The sequence below is a fragment of the Ruditapes philippinarum genome, unplaced genomic scaffold (genome assembly GCF_026571515.1).
Source record: "Ruditapes philippinarum isolate M1 unplaced genomic scaffold, ASM2657151v2 ctg863_1_1_1_1, whole genome shotgun sequence".
Lineage (NCBI taxonomy): Eukaryota > Metazoa > Mollusca > Bivalvia > Venerida > Veneridae > Ruditapes > Ruditapes philippinarum.
The window spans coordinates 277,960-305,000 of record NW_026861574.1 but is presented as its reverse complement, the minus strand read 5'-3'; the positions used below and the strand labels follow the sequence as shown (position 1 = coordinate 305,000).

Genomic DNA, 27,041 nt, shown 5'->3' with positions numbered 1-27,041 from the left:
CAAAATGTCGAAAATCTTTGTATGCTATGCACATAGATTTATGTTACGAGGCAAACAAAATTTGCAGTAGCGCATTGTTGTGAAACTTTCCCGCAAGCACGTTATCTTATTTTGCTATTGAGACCCAAATTGTGAAGTGGGCTTTTAAGAATATGTTTGTTTTACTTTCAAACCGCTAAGGAGTAAATTTGATTTAAGATTTTGCTTATACCAATTATTTTGATTTTATCAGCTTAAAATATGCAAATATTAGTATGGGTGTGACACAATTTTACGGCTCAAACTGGCACCATGTCAACTAGTCAAGGAGCATTGATATTCATTCCATTTAATAATTATACAAGGTTTTCATTTTCATGTGAGGCAACACTGATGTGCCAACAAAAACAACCAATTTGCTCAGGGTCAGGGGGGGTATTTTAATCTACAGGATGAAAATACAACTGTTGATTTTAACATCATTTCAATTGATGATATGTATTGCCAATCTGTTAACAATGAAAACCCTGATTATACATATAGCACAACTCAAGTGTAAAACTTACCAAAAATGAAATTAAAACTTACTAAAAATGAAATAAACCTTGCTTCTATGACCTCTTGATTACTTATTAGATAAAGATAAAAACAAAACAACCCTTTAACAGAGAAGTATGAATTGCTTTGAGCTTGGAACATGCAAATTTGCTAGTGTTTCTTTATCAAAAAGATATGATGGAGCAGGCAGAAGTTCTACAATCTGGTCAGACCGTCAGAGTACAACCCAGGGTGACCGGACTTTTGTGACACAAGTGATAAAGGCCGGCTGTCATCATCATCATAAGTGATGATGACAAATAATATGCAACTTACTAAAATTTATATCATTTGAAGAAAAGATTAACTAAAAAACATTACCTCATTTTCACATAACTAAGAATTTCCATCCAAGAAATAAAGTCCTCATACTGAAATTTACTATCTTTTTAGCTGTTGCTCACAAAATGTAAGTATGGTTATGACCCAATGAGCTAACTTGCCCAATACAACCAAACAAATAAATCAACAGCCAAATTTAACTTTCATATTCATTCAGTTGGAAATAAACAAAAACAATGCTATCTTTGCCATGTATGTAATAAGCAGTAAATAACAACAAAAGCTGTATATTACACATGTATAGTATTACATGTATATACTTATACCGAGCCGCAAGAAGCTATCGTATTCATAGAACAATAAACTTGAGTAAGCATAGAGTAAGTACGAAAGGAATTTTTCACAGCAAAATTATTCAAACACCTTGTGTATTGAAGAATCAGATAAAAAGATAACAAAAAGGAAACAATGTTAATTGCTCTACAAATTGACGCCCATTGTCAAAAGATAAGGCGTGACAAGTTATGACTAATCTGATAATGCCCGTAGTATAGTATATTCCAGTTTTTTTGTGTGTTTTTTGGCAACAAAATTTCATAATTTCTTTCTATTGTTTCCAAATTGAAGGCATGAAGTTTTACCTACTTCATGTCAATTTTTTTAGTCAATTTAGTCTATCAGACTATTGTACTAACTTTTATTTTTTATACAATATATTTTACCGTACTACAGTCTGGGCTACATGACAACGATCAAGACGAATATTGCTTAAAACTGTACAGTCCTAATTGTTATTAACACACTTAAAACTAGGTCAGTTCATAATTTGGGTATAATGTGCCACAGTTAAATTGGTACAAATTTAAGCATCTGAAGAAATTTAATCAAAAACCAACAAAAGATTTACTCTATTAATTCAATACTGTACATGTATGTACTTCTTAGTAACTTATATTGGACAGACTTGAAATAAATTTAATAAAACAAGATTTCTTTTAATTATAAGTCATTCACATTTAAACGGAACTAACAAAGTCCATGGATTCTACATAGAAAATTAAATGTATGAAAAGAAATTGAATTCATCAATCAATTTAACGCACCCCGGTAAATGGAATAACACTTTCAACAATCAAAGTAGTTTCTAAATTGTATATAAATAATGGATAGCCAGATCTTTTGACAAAATCTTTACCCTCAAGTACCATGAGCAAATTGAAGATGACTGTAATAAAAAAGTTGCAATAATAAAGCTATTAAGAAAACAATAAAAGAAATTTATGTTTAATTTCAAAACACCACATGTTAAAAAAAAATTCAGTTAAAAGTTACTGTAAAACAAAAATTCATTCTGTCAGAAGATTTCCATTTTTACTGTGAGTAAAAAATAGAATTATACTATAAAACACTTGAAAGTATCAAGAAATCAATGCAAAACACTTCATCTTTAAATTAATAACAACCACAAAATTGGTGTGTAACAGTGTATACTAACTAAATTAATATAACTGATCAATTATAATACCACACACATTTTAAATAAATAATAAGCGAAACAAAATTGTCCCGTTAAAAAGCGTTTAATCTATTCATTCGTAAAGATTTAATGTACAGCACTAGTAAAATAATTATTGGCTCTTCCATTAAATAAATTGACCATTATACAGCATGACATATTCATATTGATTTATTCTTGTACGACTGCAAAATCATTATCATTTGTGGGGTATTAAATTTCATTGTTTTCCTTGTAATGGATAGGTCAATCCACAAATTTACAATCCAATTAAATTTTATTTCAAGGACTGTATAAAGATGATTTTTGTATCATATTTATTACTTGCATTTTATTTCTTTTTTTCCAAAAGCAGACCATCCATGAATGTTTTTTTCCAAAAGCAGACCATCCATGAATTTTTTTTTCCAAAAGCAGACCATCCATGAATTTCTTTTTTCCAAAAGCAGACCATCCATGAATTTCTTTTTTCCAAAAGCAGACCATTCATGAATCTATAAGTTCACAAAAAAGTCCTTTTTTGATAAAACCAAAAAATTTCAGGCCAACAAATTTAAGTGAATTTACAGTATGTTTGCACCAGTAATCTTGTATATAAATCTTGTCTTTAAACAAGTTAGTGGACAGATCTTTATCTCTTCTCGATACAACACAATGTGCCGTAACACAAATCAGTGGATCAGAGACAATGCCGGCTGTGACATGCGATCTGGTAATTAAAACTTGTGACTTACGGGGTGTCGATCAATACACTGTGAACGGACCTAAACATCTTAACAATTTATACCATGCAGTCCATACTAGGACGAGGGAAAAGTCTAAATTTTATCTAATATTGAGCATATTTGCATAGACATTGATTTGTAATAATTTACTGTTTGTAAATGGATAATAACTATAAAATTTTACTACATAATGTATATATAAAATTTTACTACATCAATGATCATGTATCTGGATTCTATGTGCATGTCAATATTCTTAATAATTTTAAAGTGTTCTGACTTAAGAAATCAAGTCTAAATTTCTGACGTCCTTATGACTGCTTTAGTTCGTAAATCTGACGCTGCTAAGTCTAATTGTACTTTTTAACTGCACAAACATTTTACATTTAACGTTACTAATGATTAACATGGTTGCAAGTTCAATCAAAATGACTAAAAATCTGAAAACTACAAGAACAAGATTTCTTACCCATGTTTTGCTACGTCGTTTGAATTTTGTATAGAATCAGAAGCTGTCACCTGCAGCCACTAACTGACAGGTATATCCAGAAAGAACGTTTCATTTACAGATAAAATTGGTTGCGGATTTCTTTGACAATTTTTAATTAACGGGTGTTAGGAAATTAAGAACTGAACCTGGGACACCTGGAGGCATGTCTCATGCAACAAGCAATTTTAGGCCGACTTAGAATGCATAATCATAATGGAAGACAAGTACACCCAGCTACAATAAGCTGACAGTCCCACAAATGATATGTAGCGTAAATTGCAATTCAAGGACAGTTTTTGGAAGTGTACTACAGATAGACAATGTAATTTTGTTAGCTTTCTCAATTCTTTCTCAGAGATTAACCAACAAAAAATACATGGATTCCAAAATAAGTAATTCCTAGAGTTCTGCGGACACAATTATTTGGAAGTGTATGTATTTCAGAATTCAGATAGACAATGTAAATTTGTTAGCTTTCTTTACCAAAATACATGGATTCTAAAATAAGTATTTCCTAGAGTTCTGCTTTCAATAAATTAAACCATAATTTTTGTCATACTTCTTTTGTTGAACAAGAGTTAGACATTGCATTTCAATGACATAAGTTGATAGAACTGATTGTGTTTTTTGCCATATAGTGAAATAATAAATGAATGAATACCACGGCAATGACAATACAGCTTTTTATCTTTTCATTGTTGGACATTCATACAAGAATTGATAATTTAAAAAAAAAATGATTCACTTTGATACATGGTATGATGGACAAGATATTATTAAAATTAACATTTCGTGTTTCATTTTTTACACAGGTTTGTAAAATTTTGGTTTGTAAAATAAAACGATATTTATAATTTAAACCCTTACGTTGTTTCAGTGAAATACCAGCGTGCACTGAGTACTGGGTACCAACTTAATGACATGACATCGTAAATGACTTCACGTTGTATTATTATTTGGCGCGCTTTTCATTCAGTATTAGGTTTAATGTCTTTTTAAAACGTTTCTGTGCATGTAATAAAAAGAAAATTTGTTTAGTTTAGTGTAAGATTGAAATATATTTCACCTTGTGAACACCAAAAGTTCATATTTCACTTGTGGCTGCGCCACTCGTGAAATATACATTTTGGTGCTCACTCGGTGAAATATATTCCGATCTTACACTGAACTAAACAAATATCCTCTATATAATGCAAATGTATGCTCATATAAAAAAGTTTAATCATGTAATCAGTTAAAAATCAATCATCTACTACCATCACTGATGAAATCATTAACTTCTGGTACAAATTATTGTAACATTTTTTTGTTTGTTTTTAAAATTTCTATCCTCGGCTTCCATTTTGCATAAACCCTACTTCTCTTAATGAGTGTCAATTTCATTGGCTAATGAATAATAATAATCCGGATTATGACAGCGTATAGCCGCGGCGGATAGCTCTTTTCATCATCAGCCAATGAAAATACTCGGAATATAAACACACCTGCATAATGGACGTCAGTTTGACAGCCAATGAAAATATTGAAATGTTAGCTATTTCCTGCAATGTTACAGGTTTAAATGAAGAGTTTGTAGTAGAACTTGGGTAATAACTCGTTCATATATGAACTTCTACAAATTACAATAACTTTGGTTGAATAGAGGATATTTTATACAGTTTACACGTGTGAATGCATTTTACGAACCTGTGCTGGTAGTGCAATGCCACGACTTGTATCCCTTGTTTATATTATATATAGATTTAATAAAATAATGACAGATTTCCCTGTGTCCCTACCTACCCAACAAATTTGCCCCTACCCAAAAGATTTTTTTCAGGTTCTTAGGGGATGAAAGTATAGTTTTTCTTTCAGAGCACAATAGGTATAGTACTCCCCGCGGGTACCGCGTCTTTTCCTATTCCGGTGTAAGCAGAAAATTTGTTTCTTTACCCACTGAACGCCACCAAATACTCTTTCCACCATGAAAGTGAAACTGGAAGTGTTCCTTTTTTAATTTGGATAGAAATTGTTAAAAATATTTTCATTTCAAATAAATTTCTGTCATTGATAAAAAATCCAAAGCTGCCCGCATGTGTTGAAAATACTCTTTATTTTACCCCATATTTATCAGTTAAATTGATAGCGAGCTCGACGAGCTGGCCCGAAGGGCCTGCTCGCAAAGCGAGCTTTACGGTAACGCGAGTACCTGCTAAGTGATGTTTTTGAAAACTTTCGTCCAAAGTACCAAATTGGACACATCGCAACCTTTCAAATTTAAAGATAACGGTAAAAACTGAGGAATTCTGACTGAAAACGGATGTGTAGACTGGTCACCCGCACACGTCTATGGGAACCATAATTGGACAGGGAACCAGAATAACGGAAGCTGTGTATAAAAAATGAAAATCGAAGGCGCCATTTTGTTTGAAATCTTATAAATAAAAACAATTTTTTGTCGAATTTTGTTGTGAAAACTATCTAGAATTTAAAGAAAATGGTCTAACTAAGATAATGAATCCGAACACCAATATCTTTTATTCAGTCGTTAACGCTGTACAGACGTTTAAAGTATTGTTTACGTGACGTCACAATGTAGCGCCAAACAGCACGTGCAAAACAAACAAATCAACAACGCTATTTTAATGTCGCAAACGTTTTAAGTTTTACATTTATTTCACTTAAAATAATCTTTATTTCGCTTGAAAAATTATAGAGTGAAATAAAATAAACAAAGTTTTATCAACGTTTTCAAAACTCGTTATTCATTTCACGACAGGGACGGGGCCATATTTAACACAGTACGTGTGACGTCACACGCAGTCGTCACTGCATTTGAGATTATTTCATACTATTTCACGTAAAAGGTACATCGAGCTCGCTTTGAAGCTATGCCTTATTCATATTAATTTCATGTTCCAACAAGTGAAGGTCGTCTGCTGAAACTGTAGTGACGTCATATTCTGTTGAAAAAAATTATTCTAAAAGCCAAAAAGGGCCATCAATTTACATTATATATATACCACGGTACCATAGTGCTCTCCATTTATGCTCCCATTCAAAACATGGCAGACTAACCGTAGATGATTCTAATTTAAATCATTGAGTTATTCTATGAATGACATGTGCATTTTAAAGTCAAGATGCGACATTTAAACACAATTTAATAAAATAGTAAATTCAAGTTCTTTTTATTTATACAATTTGCTGGAAATAATAAGAACAGTGGTACCATAGGGGACCATCCTACAATCTAATCTGATATTTTAGACAGCTAGCATAGTTATAAAATTGTTGCATATGTCAATTGTGAATATGGTATTAATGTTTCATCTTCAGCCATTTAGCAAATTGAAAGAGAAGTTTAAATCAGATTTGCTTCCCTTGGTTTGTTTACAAGATGTGACACGATTGATTTATGAAAAATCATCCGATTTAAGCAAACAACGCAATCTTTCGGTAAATGAAACAATGCTACCAACAGAATTTCTTACGTTTTCTTGGAATTCATCGTCCATATTGTTCAAATATGCATTATTCTTTCAATATGATTGTTTTTCAAATTCCTTTCCGTCTATTTTCATTTTCATCTCCCCGCCGGAAGCAAAATGTAAGCAGTTATTTGATTGGTCTATTCTGTAAAACAACAGATGGAGTAATAGTCTAGATACCGTACACCGTACATTCCGGACTTAAGGTCTGACAGCCCTATTGATTTTACCAAACAGAACATGTCTCAAGACTGCGTATTTTTTCCAAAAAGTCTTCTTTTTTTCTATGTCTAATCAGAAATGTTGTTATATTCCTGACCTAACACATAAAAACATCCCTTATAAAGGCATGATGGCCCAAATTTTTTTTAAATGCCTTATAATTATCCTCATACATATTAATACAATATAGGAATAAGTGATACTTTATTTGAATTAAATATCTATGGCTATAAATTAATCAATTACCTCTTATTTTCTTGTAATTAGACTGAATTAGACAGTAGTTAAATTTCAAATAATTTTTATTTATTCATCCATATGTTTATATCAACTAGTATACTAGCCAAAAATGCAGGATCTGATTAATATGTAATTAATTAAAGTCAATTTATTAAAATATTAGATATATCCGACAGTTTCCTTTACCAAACAAAAAGACGTTTGTTTTAACTGTATTTTTGAAATACCTGGTATTATCATGTTGTTTGACATGTTTATTTATAAATTCATACATCTTACTTATTTATTTGTTGCTCTTCACCATATTTTATCCTTATGTGTATTGAAATAAATATGTATCTATACTGTCATATCCCAACATCTATGACTTAGAATTTGAGACAGGCTTCCCTGAACAGTTTCCAGTTATTTGTTTTTTGTTTGTTTGTTTTTGCTTTTCTTGTTATTTTCTTGTTGTTGTTTATTTTTGTTTTGTGTGCCGATTTTATAGCCGATATTTATGACCATATTCCCAATTGAAAATACATGTAAATGTCTTTCTTGTCAAAAATTAACACAGTTTTGCAAGAGATTTTTATATTGTTCTAAGATGTTTGTGATGTTTTCATCCATAAAGATATTTTCTTACTTGAGTTTAGTATAGGTAACAATGATAAATTTAAATTTCCAATTTTGAGGGCAAATAACCTGCCATTACAATTAACAATCCTATGGGTATGATAAAATAGGTCCATTTACCCACACAGATTATCAATAAATGTTTAACTTTATTAAGCTTCTTCAATTAGTATGATAAACAACACAGTAAATGACATTTATGTGACAATATACTTCAGGTATAAGCCGTGGTCCCTCACAAAAAATAATTCTTACTTGACTCTCTTCAAATGTAAGAATTGCAAAGTTCTGTAGACTTAATATATTGCTCAACAGACCTAGGATAATTATACAAGGAACAAAAACTTGACGGAAAAACTTCTGCTAGCTGCCAGTTGTGCTTATAGCTACTGCCAGTCACAAAAATTAAAAACACCTTGCAAAACCTTGGTGGCCCTGAAATCGCTCACATGAATATAACACTCTCCATTAAATGGAAACAAGTAATATTGTAATCTATAAAAAGCATTTAAAAAAACTTTAATCTAAAACTGAAATCACAAAGTTCATATTTGTATGTGTAAAAACAGTACTGGTTGCTATTGCTAAGGGAAAACAATGTGTATACATATATATAAGAAAAATCAATTACCCTCCAGGGGCAGGGACAATTTTCACCCTGAAATCCAAAATATCATGCTAAATATCTAAGCGTTAGCTCTTTGTTTTTTTTTAAGATTTATTTTTGTCTTTACTATAGACATATAAGGAAAATCAATGACCATCGGGGCGGGACACCAGATTAGAAGATGTGTCATGCTTAATATCTAAGCTCTAGCTCTTTGGGTTTTTCAAAAGTAGATTTTTTTAAAGTTATTACTATATACATATAAGAATATATCCATGACGCCCGGACAGAGCCATTTCTGATCCAGAGCTTTTTTTTAACAAACTTGGTAGACACTCACTGGAAGATGTTTTATGCCAAAAATCTAAGCTCTAGCTCTTATGAATTTTTTAAAAGAAGATATTTTAAGTCTTTTTCTTTTGGTTTCTAAAGGTCAACTAGTCATTACCAAGAACTTACACAAGATAATGACAATTCTTAAGTTTTAAAGACTTACGGTTTTATTCCCAATCAGAAAATTTTCTGTACGAAATCTGCTGTACTCATAGTATTATTTTTACAATCACTCTTAAATTTGGTTTGCATTTCATGGCCTTGCAACTACATAATTAGGCAAAGAAGCAAACGCTTGTTTTGGTTGAGTCTTTCATGTTTTTGTTCAGTTGTCATACACAAATTTACAATTTATATGCATTTATTATTTTGCAATGATTTTTATTATTTTCAATGCTTCTGGGATTGATTTATCAATTAATTTGTAAACAAGATATGTTTGTTAAATGTGTACAATGGTTGTGAGCAGCAATTTTATGACAAAGTTATAACAAATCTTAACAAATAATATACCCGGTATGCATACATTTTATGAATCATGTAGACCTCCTTAATGAAAGCCATTTTGTAATATTACAAATGTATATTAGATCTTGAAATGTGAATACAAAAATTAATTTTAGTTCAATAAAAATATCACCAAGGCAACTTGAGTTGTTGAGTTATTGATCGCAAACCGTTTTAACGTACAAGGTCAATGTGATTTTGACCTTTACACCATTATAGGGGTTATTTACTGACCAAGAGCAATGCACCAATCAAGTTATTGATCGGAAACCATTTTTACCAACAAGGTCAATATGACCTTGACATTTGACTCCTTGACCCCAAAATCAATAGGTGTCATCTACTAGCCAAGACCAATGCAACTAAGCAGTTTGAGGGCCAAGGGCCCATGGGTTGTCAAATTATTGATCGGAAACCGTTTTTACCAACAAAGTCAATGTGACATTGACAATTTACCCATTGATCCAAAAATCAATAAGGGTCATCTACTGACCAAGACAAATGCACCTTTGCAGTTTGAGGGCTAAGGCCCATGGGTTGTCAAGTTATTGATAGGGAACCGTTTTTACCTACAAAGTCAACGTGACCTTGAAATTTGACCCCAAGATTAATAGGGGTCATCTACTAGCCAAGACCAATGCAGTTCGAGAGCAAAGGGCCCATGTGTTGGCAAGTTATTGAACGAAAATCGTTTTTAACCAACAAAGTCAATGTGAACTTCACCATTGATCCCTTGACCCCGAAATCAATAGGGTCAACTACTGGCCAAGACCAATACACCTATGCAGTTTGAGGACCGAAGGCCCATGGGTTGTCAAGTTATTGATAGGAAACCGTTTTAGTTTCAAAGTCAATGTGACCTTGACCATTGACCCCTTGACCCCAAGATCAATAGGGGTCATCTACTGGCCAATACTAATGCACCTATGCAGTTTGAGAGCCAAGGGCCCATGTGTTGTCAAGTTATTGAACAGGAATCGTTTTTACAATGTACATTCATTGTGTTTTGAATATGTATTTTGTTTGAATGTACATTGTTTTTTGTTGTTTTTTTTTTGTTGTTGTTGTTGTTTTCATGTATATATTATGCATTTTGTGTTTTCATAAAATTTCACTGTATAACCATGATGTAAATTATGTATATTTTATGTATATTTATGTTTTGAGGCCACATGGAAGATTGGGTAACCATTGGGTAACTGTAGCCTCAGTAAATAAAGACTTTACTTACTTACTTACTTACTTACTTACTTTACCCACAAAGTCAATGGTATGTTGACCTTTGACCACTTAACCCCAAAATCAATAGACATTATCTACTGGCCAAAAGCAATGCACTATGCAGTTTCAGGGCCAAGGGCCCATGGGTTGTCAAGTTATTGATCGGAAACCAATTTCACCTATAAGGTCAATCTGACCTTGACCTTTGACCCAAAAATTAATAGGGTCATCTACTAGCCAAGACCAATCCCCAAGTTTGAAGTTCATAGGCCCAAGCGTTCTTTACTTATTGATTGGCATACGTTTTTACCTATATTTACCTTCGAACCCTCTCTCCCAAAATCATTAGGGGTCATCTACTGGTACTGAACAAACCTTTGCTAAGTTTGAAGTTCCTAGTCCTTAGCATTATTTATTTATTGATCAGAAACCATTTTAACTACAAGGTCAATATGACCTTTAACCTCTGACCCTTAAATTTCGGTCATCTACTGGTATTGAACAAACTCAATATCAAGTTTAAAGTTCCTATGCCTTAGCGTTCTTTAGTTATTGATTGGAAACTTTTTAGGTAAAAAGTCCATATGACGTTGACCTTTGACCCCAAAATTAATAGGGGTCATATAATTGCCAAGACCAATTCACATATCAAGTTTGAAGTTCCTAGGCCTAAGCGTTCTTTATTTATTACTAGTAATCGGAAACCGTTTTTACCTACAAGGTAAATATGACCCTGACCTTTGAGCCCTTGACCCAAAAATCAAAGGATCATGCACTTAAATTGTCATGAACAATCCCCAAAACAAGTTTGAAGTTCCTAGGCCTAATCGTTTTTTAGTTATTGATAGGAAACCATGACTGCCGTTAACAGTATCACGTGATTATCCCAAGCACCACTGCGACTTAGCACGGGAATTATGAATATAGCTATATAACCTGGGCGTGTCCCATAGGATAGCAAATATCTTTTTATATCTATTCTATTGTAAAAAATATTTACAAAACGTATTTTCTTGGTTTCATTGGATCAATCAATAACATCAATAACAAATAATGATATTTTTGTTTATAAATAATCATTTCTAAAATCTATGACTACAATTTTCAATGAAATTCTACCTTTAATGTAAAAGAAAAGTTTTTAATATCCTGCAAGATAAAAACAACAACAAACAAGAGCTGTCAGTAGGACAGCAACGCTCGACTATTTTTAGTGCTTGATAGTAAAAAAAATGCTTGATACAGTTACCTCCTCCTGTTTACAGGTTTGGGTCATGATGGTGAACAAGTGTGCAAAGTTTCAAAGCCATATGTCAATGGACTTTGAAAATATTTGAACTATTACAAAAACTTTAACATAAATTCTAAGTCGAAAAACGGGCATAATTCTGTCAAAATGCTTGATAGAGTTACCTCCTCCTGTTTACCAAAAACTTTAACATAAATTCTAAGTCGAAAAACGGGCATAATTCTGTCAAAATGCTTGATAGAGTTACCTCCTCCTGTCTACAGGTTGGGGTCATGATGGTGAACAAGTGTGCAAAGTTTCAAAGCCATATGTCAATGGACTTTGAAAATATTTGAACTATTACAAAAACTTTAAAAAAGTGGTTACGCCGACGCGGACGCTCGGGTGACTGCAATAGCTCTACAAAAGCCGGTTCAACCGGGTGATGCTCCCCAAATAGGATTTGGACACAGAAAAGTATACCTTTTGTAGTTTCAGAGTTATGTCCCGGACAAAGTTCAAAGAGCAATAATAACAAAATTAGGCATGGCAGAGTTATGGTTCTTTTTCACTGCACATCTACCCAATGAGATCTATCCACCTACAAAGTGTAAAAATGAACAAAGGGCAATATTTCCAAAACTAGACAAGGCAAAGTTATGGTTCTTTGGCACTGCACTTCTACCAAATGAGATCAATCTACTTACAAAGTTTCATGTTTATATTTTTTATAGTTTCAGAGTTATGTCCCGGGCAATGTTCAAAGTGTAAAAATGAACAAAGGGCAATAACTTTAAAATTAGGCAAGGCAGAGTTACGGTTCTTTTGCACTGCACTTCTGCCCAATGAAATCTTTATACCTACAAAGTCTTGCTCATATCTATTATACTTTCAGAGCTATGTCCTGGACAATGTTCAAAATGTAAAAATGAACAAAGGGCACTTACTCCAAAATTAGACAAGGCAGAGTTACGTTTTTTTTGCACTGCACTTCTTTTTGATGAGATCTTTCTATCTACAAAGTTTCTTGTTGATAACTCTTATGGTTTCGAGCTATGTTTCGGACAAAGTTCAAAGTGAAAAAAAAAGAACAAAGGGCAATAACTCCAAAATTTGTCAAGGCAGAGTTACGGTTATTTTTTATAGCACTTCTACCAAATGTGATTTATCAACCTACAAAGTTTCATGTTGATATCTCTTATAATTTTAGAGTTGTGTTCCGGACAATGTTCAAAGTGTAAAAATGAACAAAGGGCAATAACTCCAAAATTTGTCAAGGCAGAGTTACGGTTATTTTTTATAGCACTTCTACCAAAAGTGATTTATCAACCTACAAAGTTTCATGTTGATATCTCTTAAAATTTTAGAGTTGTGTTCCAGACAATGTTCAAAGCCTAAAAATGAACAAAGGGCAATAACTCCAAAACTTGGCAAGGCAGAGTTATGGTTCTTTTGCACTGTACTTCTAACCAATGAGATCTATCTACCAACAAAGTTTCATGTTTATATTTCTTATAGTTTTAGTTATGTCCCAGACAAAGTTCAAAGTGTAAAAATGAACAAAGGACACTATCTCCAAAATTAGGCAAGGCAGAGTTATAGTTCTTGTGCACTGTGCATTTACACAATGAGACCTATCTACCTACAAAGTTTCAAGCTGATACCTTTTGTTGTTTCAGAGATATGTTCCGGACAAAAAGCGGACAGACGGACAAAGCAGCGACAACAAATGTATATGCTCACCTTTCCGAGAGCATTCAAACATAGACAGATTGTGTCAATGTTAGCTATGTTTTTAATAAACTGGTGACCTGATTTATAAGTTCATAGAACAAAGATATTTATGCGGGAAAATGAGGTTGTATTATTTATATTTTCATTTCTGTTGCTTTGCACTATTTTCATATGTTCTGTTCAGTGGAAGATGTGTAATTTGCGAGTTTGTTTTAAAGCAGTAAATTGGCTGTGCTTTTTTTTATATATATATTTATATATTGATTTCCTTGATTATGTTTACAAATATAAAATATCTGTTGACATGTTATTCATTTAATATAACATCTTTCATACATCAAGCATAAAAAGTTTTTACAGAAGTTAGTATGCAATATACTTATATTACATACGAATGTATGTACTATTTTCCTTGTTACTATACAGGCCAAATTCTAGGTGATGATATGGGCACACACTCCTGCCTGGTTTTCAAATACTCTAGAAGAATTTTATGTCTTCAGGGTTGAAACCAAATTTAACATGTCAAAGTATCTTGATGAACATGTATAAGGTCATTGTTTTGTTAAGGGTATAATCAAAGTTGATATTGCTGGTATGATCGATAGCTTGGATCATATCATTTGAAAAAAATGTTTCGCAGGAATACAAATTATAGCTTGTTCATTTCTTTCTTACTGTCCTGCTTTTTCACGATTTGTCGTACCTTTTATGTCCTTGCATTTATAAATACAGATAGGAGTGTGGCGATATGAATCTTTGCAGCATTGTTTCTTCCCCTTAGATTAAGTGACATCAAGTAACACTGTAACGCGTCTCCAGCTCTACCTTCTTGTTCCATACACTTTCCGAGAATATTTAGGGCTGTTTCCCGATGTCCAAGGTTTGGTTCCTCTTTTATGGTTCGGATAAGTTTAAATAGAGCAGCTTGTTTTTCATCATGTCTCCCAAGATGGTTGTTAATTTTGTATTGTAGAAAGTAGAGGTAAGGGAGGGAATCCACCACAGCAAAATCCATCCAATCGTTGTCATTTCTAGTGCGAACCATTCTGTCCTCTTGTGTAGATCTAAACATTTCATATCTGAGTTCAGCTGGTACACAGTGAATTTCACATGGCAGAAATGTAACACATGATGCTGTTGTATATCGTATGACTTCTTCATTATGATTGTCACATAATTCAAAGAATCCTTGTCTTGGTAGTTCCTTCTCATAAAAATAACAACAACAGACAGGCTCAACAATATGTAGATCATATCTTCTTTCAATCTCACTGAGAACCAGGTCAGCTTTTTGTATTTCTTGAACACAGTATAAGATTGAGGCTAGTTTCAGTTTATTTGATGCAACATCTGTATTCAGACCAAGTGAGATGAGTTTGAGGGCATCTGCTGATACAGTGTTGTGCTGATAGATGTTGAGTGAAGCCAGTACAGATCCAAGTGTTGTACAATACCATGGTGTCGTAAGATGACTGGCTGTCTTATCAAGACCTTCATATTTACAGTTAACTGTCTTTGATAAATATTTCTTGAATATTTCTACAGTTTTATTAGGACTACTGTCCTTAAGATGATTGTAAATAAGTACCAGTTTCCCAGATATAGCTAAAGCCATATCCACAAATAGTAATCCTGAAATGAAATCACTTGTCTTAATTCGACAGAAGTTATAAAACTTGTCATGAAGCTTGGAGCCAAGATGATCACATTTAATCCCAAGAAGTGCCACTCCTTCACTGAAGATGATATTGTTGAGTATTTCCAGGATATATGGTTTGACTGCAGGTGAAATCTTTCCCCTCATTAAATTGTTCCCAGGTATGATAAAATGTGGACAATGTTCATTAATGATATTATTGTACAGGAGATATAAACAGAGTGATAGACAAGAAAGTAAGTTATTTTCTCTCCAGATTTTAGAACCTGTTTTGGAAATACAGTGGAAGAGTACAGTTTTACACATAAAACTTGTAATAACATCTTTATAGAATGGATTAATAAATGTTTTTAAAATGATTTTCATCAACACATAACAGCGAATCTGTGTAATATTCAGGTTGAAAATTAAACATCTTTCAGCTAAAGATGTTGATATTCTCCATTCAAGTTGCTCATTTTCACTGCCACTACATCCAATACAAACGACAAAGCATCCAGTTCTGCTGCAATATTGTTTCATTCCAGCAGAAGGCCACTGACCTTCACCTTGTTGATCCAACCATCGTCTAGCTTGTTGCGGCCATGTTGTACAATGTAGAGCAAACACATGATCTATATCAGAGTAGCCTTGTTGTCCTATTCTGGTTTGTGCTGGCCCATGTACTTCTAAACCGTCTATTTTTGATATAGATACTATAGAATTTTTATAAAGTAATCTTCCATGTCTATCCTTGAACAAGAATTGGTCAGATTCACCATCAGCAGGAAGAGGAGCATCAGATCTCAGACATTGAAGTAAACAATATCCAGGAGATACAGAATCATCTTGAATCATCAAACAATTATGTAAACCAGGTATCCAGTCACTCCAGTCTTGTATTACAGGGATTTCTTTATAGCATATAAGTTGATCTATGTCTGAATTCATTCCAATTGTTGTTGTACATTCTGATCTGCTTCCAAAAAAGAATGTTAATTTATCAATTTCATCAAGTAGTTGGTCATTTATATTTGTTATTGATTCAAACAGAAGCCATGTTCTTCTCGTTTTCATCACTATTCTCTCATTAACACCTATATCAGCCAGAACCTCTGATAGCTTCATTGACACAGTCTGTGTGTAATTTGGTACTTGATACATTCTGAAAATATCATTAATGTTCTAAAATAATATAAAGTTTAATATATTTAATTTCTTCACTTCCTCTCTGATCCGAGATCACCCCAATCAGATCATTATTGTTTATTCATTAATTATTCATTATTCATTTCTTTTTTTGGTTAAATTGTCAAATTTTCCTTCATAAAAAATTGATTTAAGATAAGTTTTTATCATCAATTTTTATGTTGCAAGAAAAGTATTTATATTTTTTTTAAGATTATTAATTTTTTATTTTGTAAAAATTGATTGACACGGTTTATTTTTATATAACCTATGAAATTGAAATCAAATTCTTCATAGTGTAGAATAAAAATTAAATCATTACCTGTTTGCTTATATCTGCAGCAGATTAAAGATCATGATATAGATTTTCAATATTTTAAAGAAAACACAAAATATTTCAGAAATTTCCCAGTTGCTAACATGGGTATTTATTTTTAACTGTTTATTTTTAACTTCCTCTTTAAGAAGATAACTCTGTTGAGCAGTTATTTCAAATCTGACATTTGTTGTCTCCCTTTGTTGAAAAAATATTCAGCAACTGTACTAGATTCGTGCTTCATGTATGTTAAAGGGACTCCACTGAGTTTTTTGTTATGTCAGGAAAGGGAATAATTGTTCAAGATTAATGTTCCATTTGATGTACTGGTTTAGACCATTAAGTTCTGTACCAAATATCAGATCATTGGCTCCAGAATTAGGGAATAATTATTCTAACTCTGAAAAATGACCCAAAATTGTTACCAGTGACGTTCCTGCGCTTTTTCACTCAAATCGACATTTGCACACAAATGCATCAGTTTGAAGAAAAAGTTTATTCCGCTTTGTATGACAAAGTCTGTTTTATTTATACTAAAACTTGTTCTGTTAGTCCATACCTTCAGGTATTCTGATACAGGATTCCTCCATTCTTAATACAAGAGGGCCATGATGGCCCTTAACCGCTCACCTGAGACAGAATACTTGTTAATTTGGGTTTTCCAAAAGAAGAGTTTTTTTTTTACTATGTGCATATAAGGAAAATCAATGACCCCCTTGGACAGCGGCAAATTCAGACCCAAGGGGTGCGTTTCACTAACATACTTACATTATCGTAACTCGAGTTTGCATGTAACTTTTTGCGTAAGCAGAATTTATGTATTTATTTGTGTTTCAATAAACTTTTTTAGCTACATATTTGCGTAAGTTTGAAAGTAAAGTTACGCTCACCTATTGGTGGTGTAAATTGCATGTTTTGTTCAGTGCAATGCAACTAATGTAGATTTACATTTTGCGCAAGTCCAAATTTACGTAAAAAGATACGCAAAACTTACGGAATGTTAGTGAAACGTCGCCAGGGCTTTTATTTGAACAAACTTGGTAGACACTCACTAAATATATTTTATGCTTAATATCTAAGCTCTACATGTCTTAAAAAGCTATCTGGTCCTTTTACAATAAAATATTTGTATCATAAAGAAAATGGTGATTATTAATAGTTTTGACAAAAAATACTTGTATCAGGACATCAGTTTGGTTTTCTGTTTTTTAAATTTAATTTATATAATACAATATATTTGTTGTTCCAAGTAATTCTGAAAAAATTCTGAAAAAAATGCTTCATGTAATAAACAACACATATTACAGTTCACTGTAAATACATATTGAGTTCTTTAACAGAATGATTTTGTTTTATAATAAGAACGAATAAAGTGAAACACAAATCTTATTTTAAATACACACAGACAATTATTATACATCTTTATTTGAATGTCAAAATAGTAACTCCTTAACAAACGTTTTAAAGCTACATAAAACAAATATGTTATGTAATGGCACTGTGTAAGTTCTCTGACATCATAAATACAATCATGTCATATCCAAAAACAGAAATAAAAATGTCTCTCACAATTACTGTATCTTGTTTCGATTTAAATGCATACCATTAAACTTGGCAATCTTGTATTACACAATATAATCACAGGAACTTGAAATTGTATCAATATTAATGATAATATCCAAAATATACCCCCTAAACAGTTTATTTATAAGATATAGGGGGTATATTTGGATATTATCATTTAAATTGGTTATAATTATTTGGTAGAATTTCAAGTTCCTGTGATATAACTTTGATATTCTTTATTTAAGAATTCTGATTAAATTTCACCCATCACCCTAAAACGCACACATAAATTTATTGTTTTGATGATATCTAAGTCAAGTTCGAAGATGGGTCATGTCCGGTCAAAAACTAGGTCACAGGAGCTAAAAATAGAAAAAGCTTGTTAACACTCTAGTGGCTGCAGTTTTCATCCAAATATTCTGGAAATTTGTCAGGAAAGTTGTTTTGATAATTTCTAGGTCAAGTTCGAAAATGGGTCATCTCCAGTCAAAAACTAGGCCACAGGAGCTAAAAATAGAAAAATCTTTTAAACACTCTAGTGGCTGCAGTTTTGATCCAAATTACCTGGAAATTGGTCAGGAAGGTTGTTTTGATGATTTCTAGGTCAAGTTTGAATATAGGTCTTCTCTGGTCAAAAATTAGGTCACATTGCCCAAATATGGAAAAACCTTTTTAACACACTAGAGGTCACATGTTTGACTCAGTTGTCATCAAACTTGGCCAGGATGCTTGTCTAAGACAATTTGCTTGGATGCGGTTGATGGGTCAGGGGAGCAATCCAGGGCCATCATGGCCCTCTTGTTTATAATGGAGTGCTGTCTGAGTTAGTTGGGAAAGTGTTTACCCGTTGCCAATTTCTAAAAAGCCAGTCCTAGAAGCAGCACAACATAATGATTCAACATCTGATTCAGACACTGTTGCAAGCAGCAACTCACAGGATTCCATGCCATCTTCAAGATGTCAAGATGTCTTCACTTAAGTCAAGTGATAATAATTCAATGACAAGTAATGAAATCCGTACTGTGTTTGTGAGCAAGTGGAATTTGGTAGAAGAATGGTCGCTTGCGACAATATTGAGTGCCCAGGCGAATGGTTTCACTATGGTTGTGTCAATCTAGAAAACGCACCTGAAGGGAAATGGTATTCTCCTGACTGTAGGAAATTGCCAGCTTTTAAGCGGAAAGGTACGGTGGCACAAAGGTGACATGTGTGTGTTTTTATTTATCTCGTGGCCACGAGATAGTATGTCGTGGCCACAAGTTACTAAGTCGTGGCCACGAGATAGCTAACTCGTGGCCACAAGATACTAAATCGTGGCCACGAGATAGCTAAGTCGTGGCCACGAGATACTATGTTATAATGTGGCCACGAGTTACTAAGTCGTGGCCACGAGATAGTTAAGATACTATGTCGTGGCCACGAGTTACTATATTGTGGGAACGAGATAGCTAAGTCGTGGCCACGAGATAATTAACCAATCAGAATACACTATTTATATTATGAATTTTTTAAACTTAACAACTTACTTTTACATGCAACATTAATCTTCGAAAATACTGAAGCTATTCACTTTGAACTTGTCTTTAGGGTCATTTTAGAAAGTCACCTTTTGACTATAGCTCTTTGTTGGGACAATTTTGTTATAGAATTGGTCAGTCTGTACGTACTACGGCCTGTAAACCTTGTTTATACGATAACATGAGAAGGAATAAGTCGTTATTTATTTTATTTGTAAGGGACATTGCCCATGGACAGTAGATAGCCTATAAGGTAAAATATTAGGAGGGAAAAGCCATGGTTTATATAACCTAGAAAGATCATTGCACCTGATCAGTAGATGACATCTAATACTTTCGAAGTCATTGGGTTAAAGATCAGGGTCACAGTGACGCTAAATGTAAAATTAGGGACAAGTCAATAAGTTGTATAAATGGCACTTTTACAGGCTGGTGAAGTAGGGGTATCATTGTACTACAGCACCTGTCTAGTTAATAAGGGAAAGTAACATAAATGGTGAAATCTGATTGGTTATTTATCTTGTGGCCATGACTTAGCTATCTCGTGGCCACGACAAAGTATCTCGTGGCCACGAGTTAGCTAATTCGTGGCCACGACTTAGTAACTCGTGGCCACGACTTAGCTATCTAGTGGCCACGACTTAGTAACTCGTGGCCACGACTTAGTATCTCGTGGCCAGGACTTAGCTATCTTGTGGCCATGACTTAGTAACTCGTGGTCACGACTTAGTATCTCGTGGCCACAACTTAGCTATCTCGTGGCCACAACTTAGTAACGCGTGGCCACGACTTTATAGCTATCTCGTGGCCACGACTTAGTAACTCGTTGCCACGACTTAGTAACTGGTGGCCACAACTTAGCTATCTCGTGGCCACGACTTAGTAACTTGTGGCCACGACATAGTATCTTGTGGCCACGGCTAAGCTATCTCGTGGCCACTACTTAGTAACTCGTGGCCACGACATAGTATCTCGTGGCCACGACTTAGCTATCTCGTTGCCATGACTTAGTTACTTGTGGCCATGACAGTATCTCGTGGCCACGAGATAAATAAAAACACACACATGTCACATTTGTGCCACGGTAGAAACGTTCAATTCGAAACTGACCTTGTATTTTGAATAATGTTGTGATTCAAGGAGTGTTGTTTAAACAGTCATAAAATGATTGGTCAATTAAATACTAAACTTGCCTTCAGGGCTTCTAAGATTTCAAATCAGCTATAAACCCATGACTTCATGAGCATTTTGTGAAAAATGGCAGTTTTCATTGAAAAGTCTCCCGTTACAAGTTCAAATTGCTACAATACTCTAAAACTGCTTCAACACTAATCAAACTTGGCACAAATGTTTACTGGACCATTGCCCTTGCAACAACATGCTCAGGCTTAAATTTTCTGTTACCATGGCAACGAGGGGACATCTCAAAATTGCCAAAAATCACTTTTTTGCGTTGATTTTTTCCATCAAAATTGATTTCAAAGTGCTGCAACTTCTCAATGGATTGAGATAGAGTCAAATGCTTTTCAGCGTTGGTTACAGATTACCTTATGATCAATCTGGAGTCATTTATAGCCTCTCACAAGTCCAAACTTTTCTTGGCGATGGGGGGGACCCCGCCCCCTTCAAACCCCCCAAACAGAAGGGGGCACATCCCCCTTCTGGCAACCCCCTGATGTATCTTTTGGTTGGGGGGCCGCGCCGAAAAAGAGGTCACTTTTTTGACAACATTTCTCAAACAAAAACAAGTTTTTGGGACCTAAATAAGGCATTTTTTCACCATTTGAGACACCAAAAAGGGGGGGGGTGAAAAAGGCGTTAAAAGGCGTGTATATAACGTAATGGGTTAACAGAAAATGATGAAAATACTTGAAATTACCCTAAATCACGTTTTTTCATGTTTAAACATGGCCTGTCATATAAATTTGAAGAAAAATTGTTGTTTTGTAGATTTTTTTATTTTTTTCATTAACCCATGACTTCATGAGCATTTTGTGGAAAATGGCAGTTTTCATTGAAAAGTCTCCCGTTACAAGTTCAAATTGCTACAATACTATAAAAACTACTTCAACACTAATCAAACTTGGCACAAATGTTGACTGGACCATTGCCCTTGCAACAACATGCTCAGGCTTAAATTTTCTGTTACCATGGCAACGAGGGGGCATCTCAAAATTGCCAAAAATCACTATTTTGCATTGATTTTTTCCATCAAAATTGATTTTAAAGTGCTGCAACTTCTCAATGGATTGAGATAGAGTCAAATGCTTTTCAGCGTTGGTTACACGTTACCTTATGATCAATCTGGGGTCATTTATAGCCTCTCACAAGTCCAAACTTTTCTTGGCGATGGGGGGACCCCGCCCCCTTCAAACCCCCCAAACAGAAGGGGGCACATCCCCCTTCTGGCAACCCCCTGATGTATCTTTTGGTTTGGGGGCCTCACCGAAAAAGAGGTCACTTTTTTGACAACATTTCTCAAACAAAAACAAGTTTTGGGGGCCTAAATAAGGCATTTTTTCACCATTTGAGACAACCAAAAGGGGGGGGGGTGAAAAAGGCGTGTATATAACGTAATGGGTTAAACTGAAGTGTTATAATTATCAAATTATCTATGACTTTTACAAAATATTATCAATTATTGATTTAATATTTAGTAACAATACACTATTGATTAAAACAGCCTTTGATAAGAAGTAGACTTAATGTGTTTGAATATAACCTAATGATTGTATTGACTAATTTAAATGTAAAATACAATGTTCAAAGTTTATTTCAACTGTACATACATTTTTAAATGCATTAATGATTTTACAGTCTAGTTAGTAAATTATAAAAAATATTGTCATTTCTGTGGTCTATTATAAATGTATCTCTGATTCTCTGGATGGCAGTGTATGAGAATTTTATGCTTAAAAATAAACAAATTCTTAGGCTCATTGGGCCTTTACATGTAAAGGCCCAATGAGCCTAAGAATTTGTTTATTTTTATTTCTCAAAAGCTTTTTTTATGTTGTATTTTGTAGGGAAGTTTTAATAATTCTTTGTTTACATTTTGCTTCTTGTATAAAAATAATTTCACATTTATCCCCATTTTCCTCTGAGGTCACAAGCTTCTAACATGCTATAAAACATTATGTGCCTTTAACAATTTTGAACTGAGTAATAAAATTACCATTTGCATTAAGTTGATCACTTAGTTTATTTATTTTTTATCAAACATTTTTTGCGGTAAGCTTTAGAGTCTCATAGGCTTGCTCATGGCGAGGAAATATTTTCCGGTGTCTTTGAGTATAGGTGACCAACCAAACAAAATGTTTGCAAATCAGTCTTAAACCAGACAGTGTTACATCTAATGGGGGCATGAAAATGAAATTTTTATAACCCATGATTGGCTGGTTCGAACCCCTGGCATGGCAATATTTTCTGGTGTCTGAGTTTATCTTGGTTAGTTATCCAGGAAAGAAAGATAAGTGGAATGACCATTGAAATATGAACAAAATATGTGGAAATTAAAACCAGACAGTGTTACATCTATAATTAAGGGGCATGCAAGTGAAATAAAAACAATGAACATAAAACATACATGTTTAATAAATAAAATAATTAATAACATTTTTTACAACTATATACATTGATTTACAATTTCTGCATAAAGCATTTACATGTTCTTTAAGGGAGCTTGTAAATTAAATCCATTTTTAACAGTTCTTTAAGGTAGCTTGTAAATGAAATCCATTTTTAACAATCATATACTTAACTTTTTACAATTATATACAATAATTTACATTTGAACACAGTTTACAGCACTAGTTAAAATCAACAATTGACTGGTTCCAATTAATCAATGCACAGCACACAAATGCAGTTTGTCTATAGTTGTAACATTTTCCTCATCCGGGTTCATTAATAGAATGATGACCTTAACATTGTGAAAGTCCGAAAATCTATTTATAGAAGTAGTTTTAGTTTACCAAAACGGCCATTCGTGTCGCAACGAACTGGAGAATTTTGCAGGAAATGAAATGCAAACATGTTAAAACAATTAATTGCAATCTTTAAGTAGGCAATTTTTACGAATTGTTTTATCATAGTATTATCATTCTTCGTCTGCAATTTTAACATGAGTTGTTATGGATTTTTACTTTATTGATAGGCATGTAAACACACTGATGGGTCAGACTAGGTCATTAAAATAGTGATTGACCTCCCGAATAAATCAATTAACAGACTTTGTTCAATTTGACTATTATGTTGTATGTTCCAAAGAAAATACCACATGAACTTGAAATTCTATCAAATAACCAATATTAATGATAATATCCAAAAATACCCCTATATTAGTATAAATAAACTTACACCATACGGTATATTTTGGATATTATAGACCTGTATATTTTCGATATTATCGTTAACATTGATAGAATTAAAGTTCCTGTGGAAAAAACATTTAATATTCAAATCTCTAGCATGCCTATCAAAGTTCATGATGAACAATGTCTTTCGTCTGCCCATTCATAAATGATATACAATACTGGTTAAAACCAATTAACCATTGAAAAGTTTATAAGAATATCAGTCTGATCATCAGATGTCTACTAGTTCATCTTCACCTGTTGAAGCGTAAATATATCTATGTATGTAGAACAATATTTAGACCCCAATAGGATCACCAAATAGTTTTATAACAAGTCAGGTGACTTGAACAAACCTTTGAAGTTACAGTAACAGATATTGTGGATATTGCATGATTGAAACAAGTCTAAGTCATTCATTTGACATGTTCTTTAACATTTCCAGAGTTTACTTTGACAACTATTGTGAAATCCTTAGCGTTCTAACCTGACCCACGCGGGTCAAGTTAGGAAACCACCCTTTTATACTTTAAATGGAGAAAAGGTTGTTCCTTTGACTCTCTTATATATTCATTTTGAGGGCCTTTACAGAATAATGAATGAAAAATTCAAAACTAAGAAATTAAAATTTTGCCTGTGTCTCCCTTTAAGAAAAAACGTAGAATGTATAAATTTAAACATGTGAGAGAAATAGAAAAATTGAGATTTTCTAAACCAAAAGAATTTTGGAAGTTGTTCAAAAATAAAAGTTATGTTAAACATAATAAGTATCACTTGATTATTTTTTCAAATATTTTTCCGAATTAGGAAACAACATTTTCCAGACTACTGATGAGGAATCTGAGTATTTTTCAAATACGCATGATTTTAATGATATTGATAACTTTGTTAGATAAACCAATAACTGTAAATGTTTAAAATCACTTAAAAGAGGCAAGGCTTGTGGTAACGATTTCCTTTTAAATGAATATTTCATTGAATCAATTGATATTTTATCATATCATTCAAATTATGTGATATTTTTAATTGTATACTTGACAGTGGGCATATTCCAGATAGTTGGACAGAAGGGGTTATTATTCCTCTTAATAAAAAGGGGGATCAAAATAATGTAAATAACTACCGAGGCATAACTTTAGTTAGCTGTTTTTCAAAAACTTTCACGTCTATTATCAGTAAAAGAATTACAAACTATTGTGAGGAAAATTGCATACTATCAGACGCACAGTTTGGTTTTTGGAAAGGAAAGTCAACTATTGATGCTTTATTTGTTTTATCTTCTATTGTTCAAAATTATGTTAACCATAACAAACGTTTATATTGTGTATCTGTTGTTTTAAAAAACCTTTTGATTGTGTGTATTGGAAAGCGTTGTGGTTTAAATTACATAATCTAGGTATGAAGGGTAAATTATTGGGTATTGTTAGGGATATGTATCAAAAGGTTAAATCATGTGTAAAGCCTATTCAGATTTCTTTGAATATGCTGTATGTTTAAGACAAGGGGAGGTAATTTCCCCGGTTTTATTTTCTCTTTTTATAGACGATTTTGAACTTTTTTTACAACAAGACATCAATTGTGGTTTAGAAATTAATGAAATTCTACTGATTTTAATGCTATTTGCAGATGATATGGCTATACTTGGAAATTCACCAGATGAAATATGTAAAAGTTTAAATTTATAATGTGCATATTGTGATAGAAGTTAACATTGATAAAACAAAAGTTATGGTTTTTAGAAAAAGAGGAGGGTTATTGCCTTCCGATGATTTTTTTTACAAAGGCCATAAGTTACTTTTAACTATTTAGGAACTGTTTTCAATTATACAGGTAATTTTGCACTCAATCAAGAACAACTTGTTGGCAAAGCATTGAAAGCTCTTAATGTGTTGTTAATAATATGTAATAAATATAGACTGAAACCTAAATTGCTTTGTCAACTATTTGATTCATTTGTAGGTTCAATATTAAACTATGCATCTGAAATTTGGGGCTACGGCAAATCTAAAGAAATAGAAAGGGTACAATTGAAAATTTGTAAAAAGATATTAAATGTTCATATAAGAACTAAGGTCTAATGCAGCTGTATATGGAGAGTTAGCACGTTATCCATTATATATATTAATACATGTTAAAATTCTGAAATTCTGGTTTCGAATTATTAAAACAGATAACATTATTGTTAAGGAAGTTTATAATATAAGTCTAAATGATTGTAATAATAGTAAAACAGACTGGGTAACAAAAGTTAAGAAATTGTTAAACGAAAATGGTTTTAATTATATCTGGAATAACCCAGAATCTGTTGATGTAAATCTATTAAAACAGAGGCTTATAGACACTTTTGTCCAAACCTGGCATGTTGATAAGGAAAACAATAACGTTTTAGATTTGTATACAAATAACGTTTTAGATTTGTATACAAATATTAAACACAATTTTACATATGGACTGTAACTTGACATTTTGCCAAGCAATTTGAGATTTTTTATTAGTTTAATCAGAATGTCTTCTCATCCTTTACTTATTCATACTGGCATGTTTGGAAATAATAGGTTACCTAGGAATGAACGTTATTGCGTTTATTGTAACATGCACGATCTGGAAGATGAATATCATTTTATTATCATTTGTCCATGTTATGTTGAGCGTAGAAAAACATATACATGTAATAAACTTTATTACTATGTT

General features: G+C 32.9%; 2 protein-coding genes across 3 annotated transcripts in view; both read right to left on the bottom strand.

The window, feature by feature from the left end:
* Positions 1 to 7,219, bottom strand: part of LOC132716219 (centrosomal protein of 57 kDa-like) — a 37,022-nt gene extending 29,803 nt beyond the window's left edge. Inside the window, exon 1 of one of the 2 annotated variants that reach the window (XM_060699442.1) lies at positions 7,063 to 7,219. In XM_060699442.1, the coding sequence (XP_060555425.1) occupies positions 7,063 to 7,086 (24 nt within the window). In that variant the 5' untranslated portion in view covers positions 7,087 to 7,219. Of the gene's footprint in view, positions 1 to 897; positions 1,034 to 7,062 lie in introns of those variants that run through there. The other variant, XM_060699444.1, reaches the window with a different exon arrangement.
* A 5,244-nt stretch (positions 7,220 to 12,463) lies between these two features.
* Positions 12,464 to 16,611, bottom strand: LOC132716218 (uncharacterized). Its single transcript, XM_060699438.1, has one exon. The coding sequence runs from the start codon at positions 16,570 to 16,572 to the stop codon at positions 14,479 to 14,481; it is 2,094 nt and encodes a 697-aa protein (XP_060555421.1). The 5' UTR covers positions 16,573 to 16,611; the 3' UTR covers positions 12,464 to 14,478.
* Positions 16,612 to 27,041: the final 10,430 nt, after the last annotated feature.

Excerpts from the sequence above, each read along its gene's own strand:
- LOC132716218 (XM_060699438.1), bottom strand. The coding sequence starts at position 16,572 with ATGTATCAAGTACCAAATTACACACAGACTGTGTCAATGAAGCTATCA.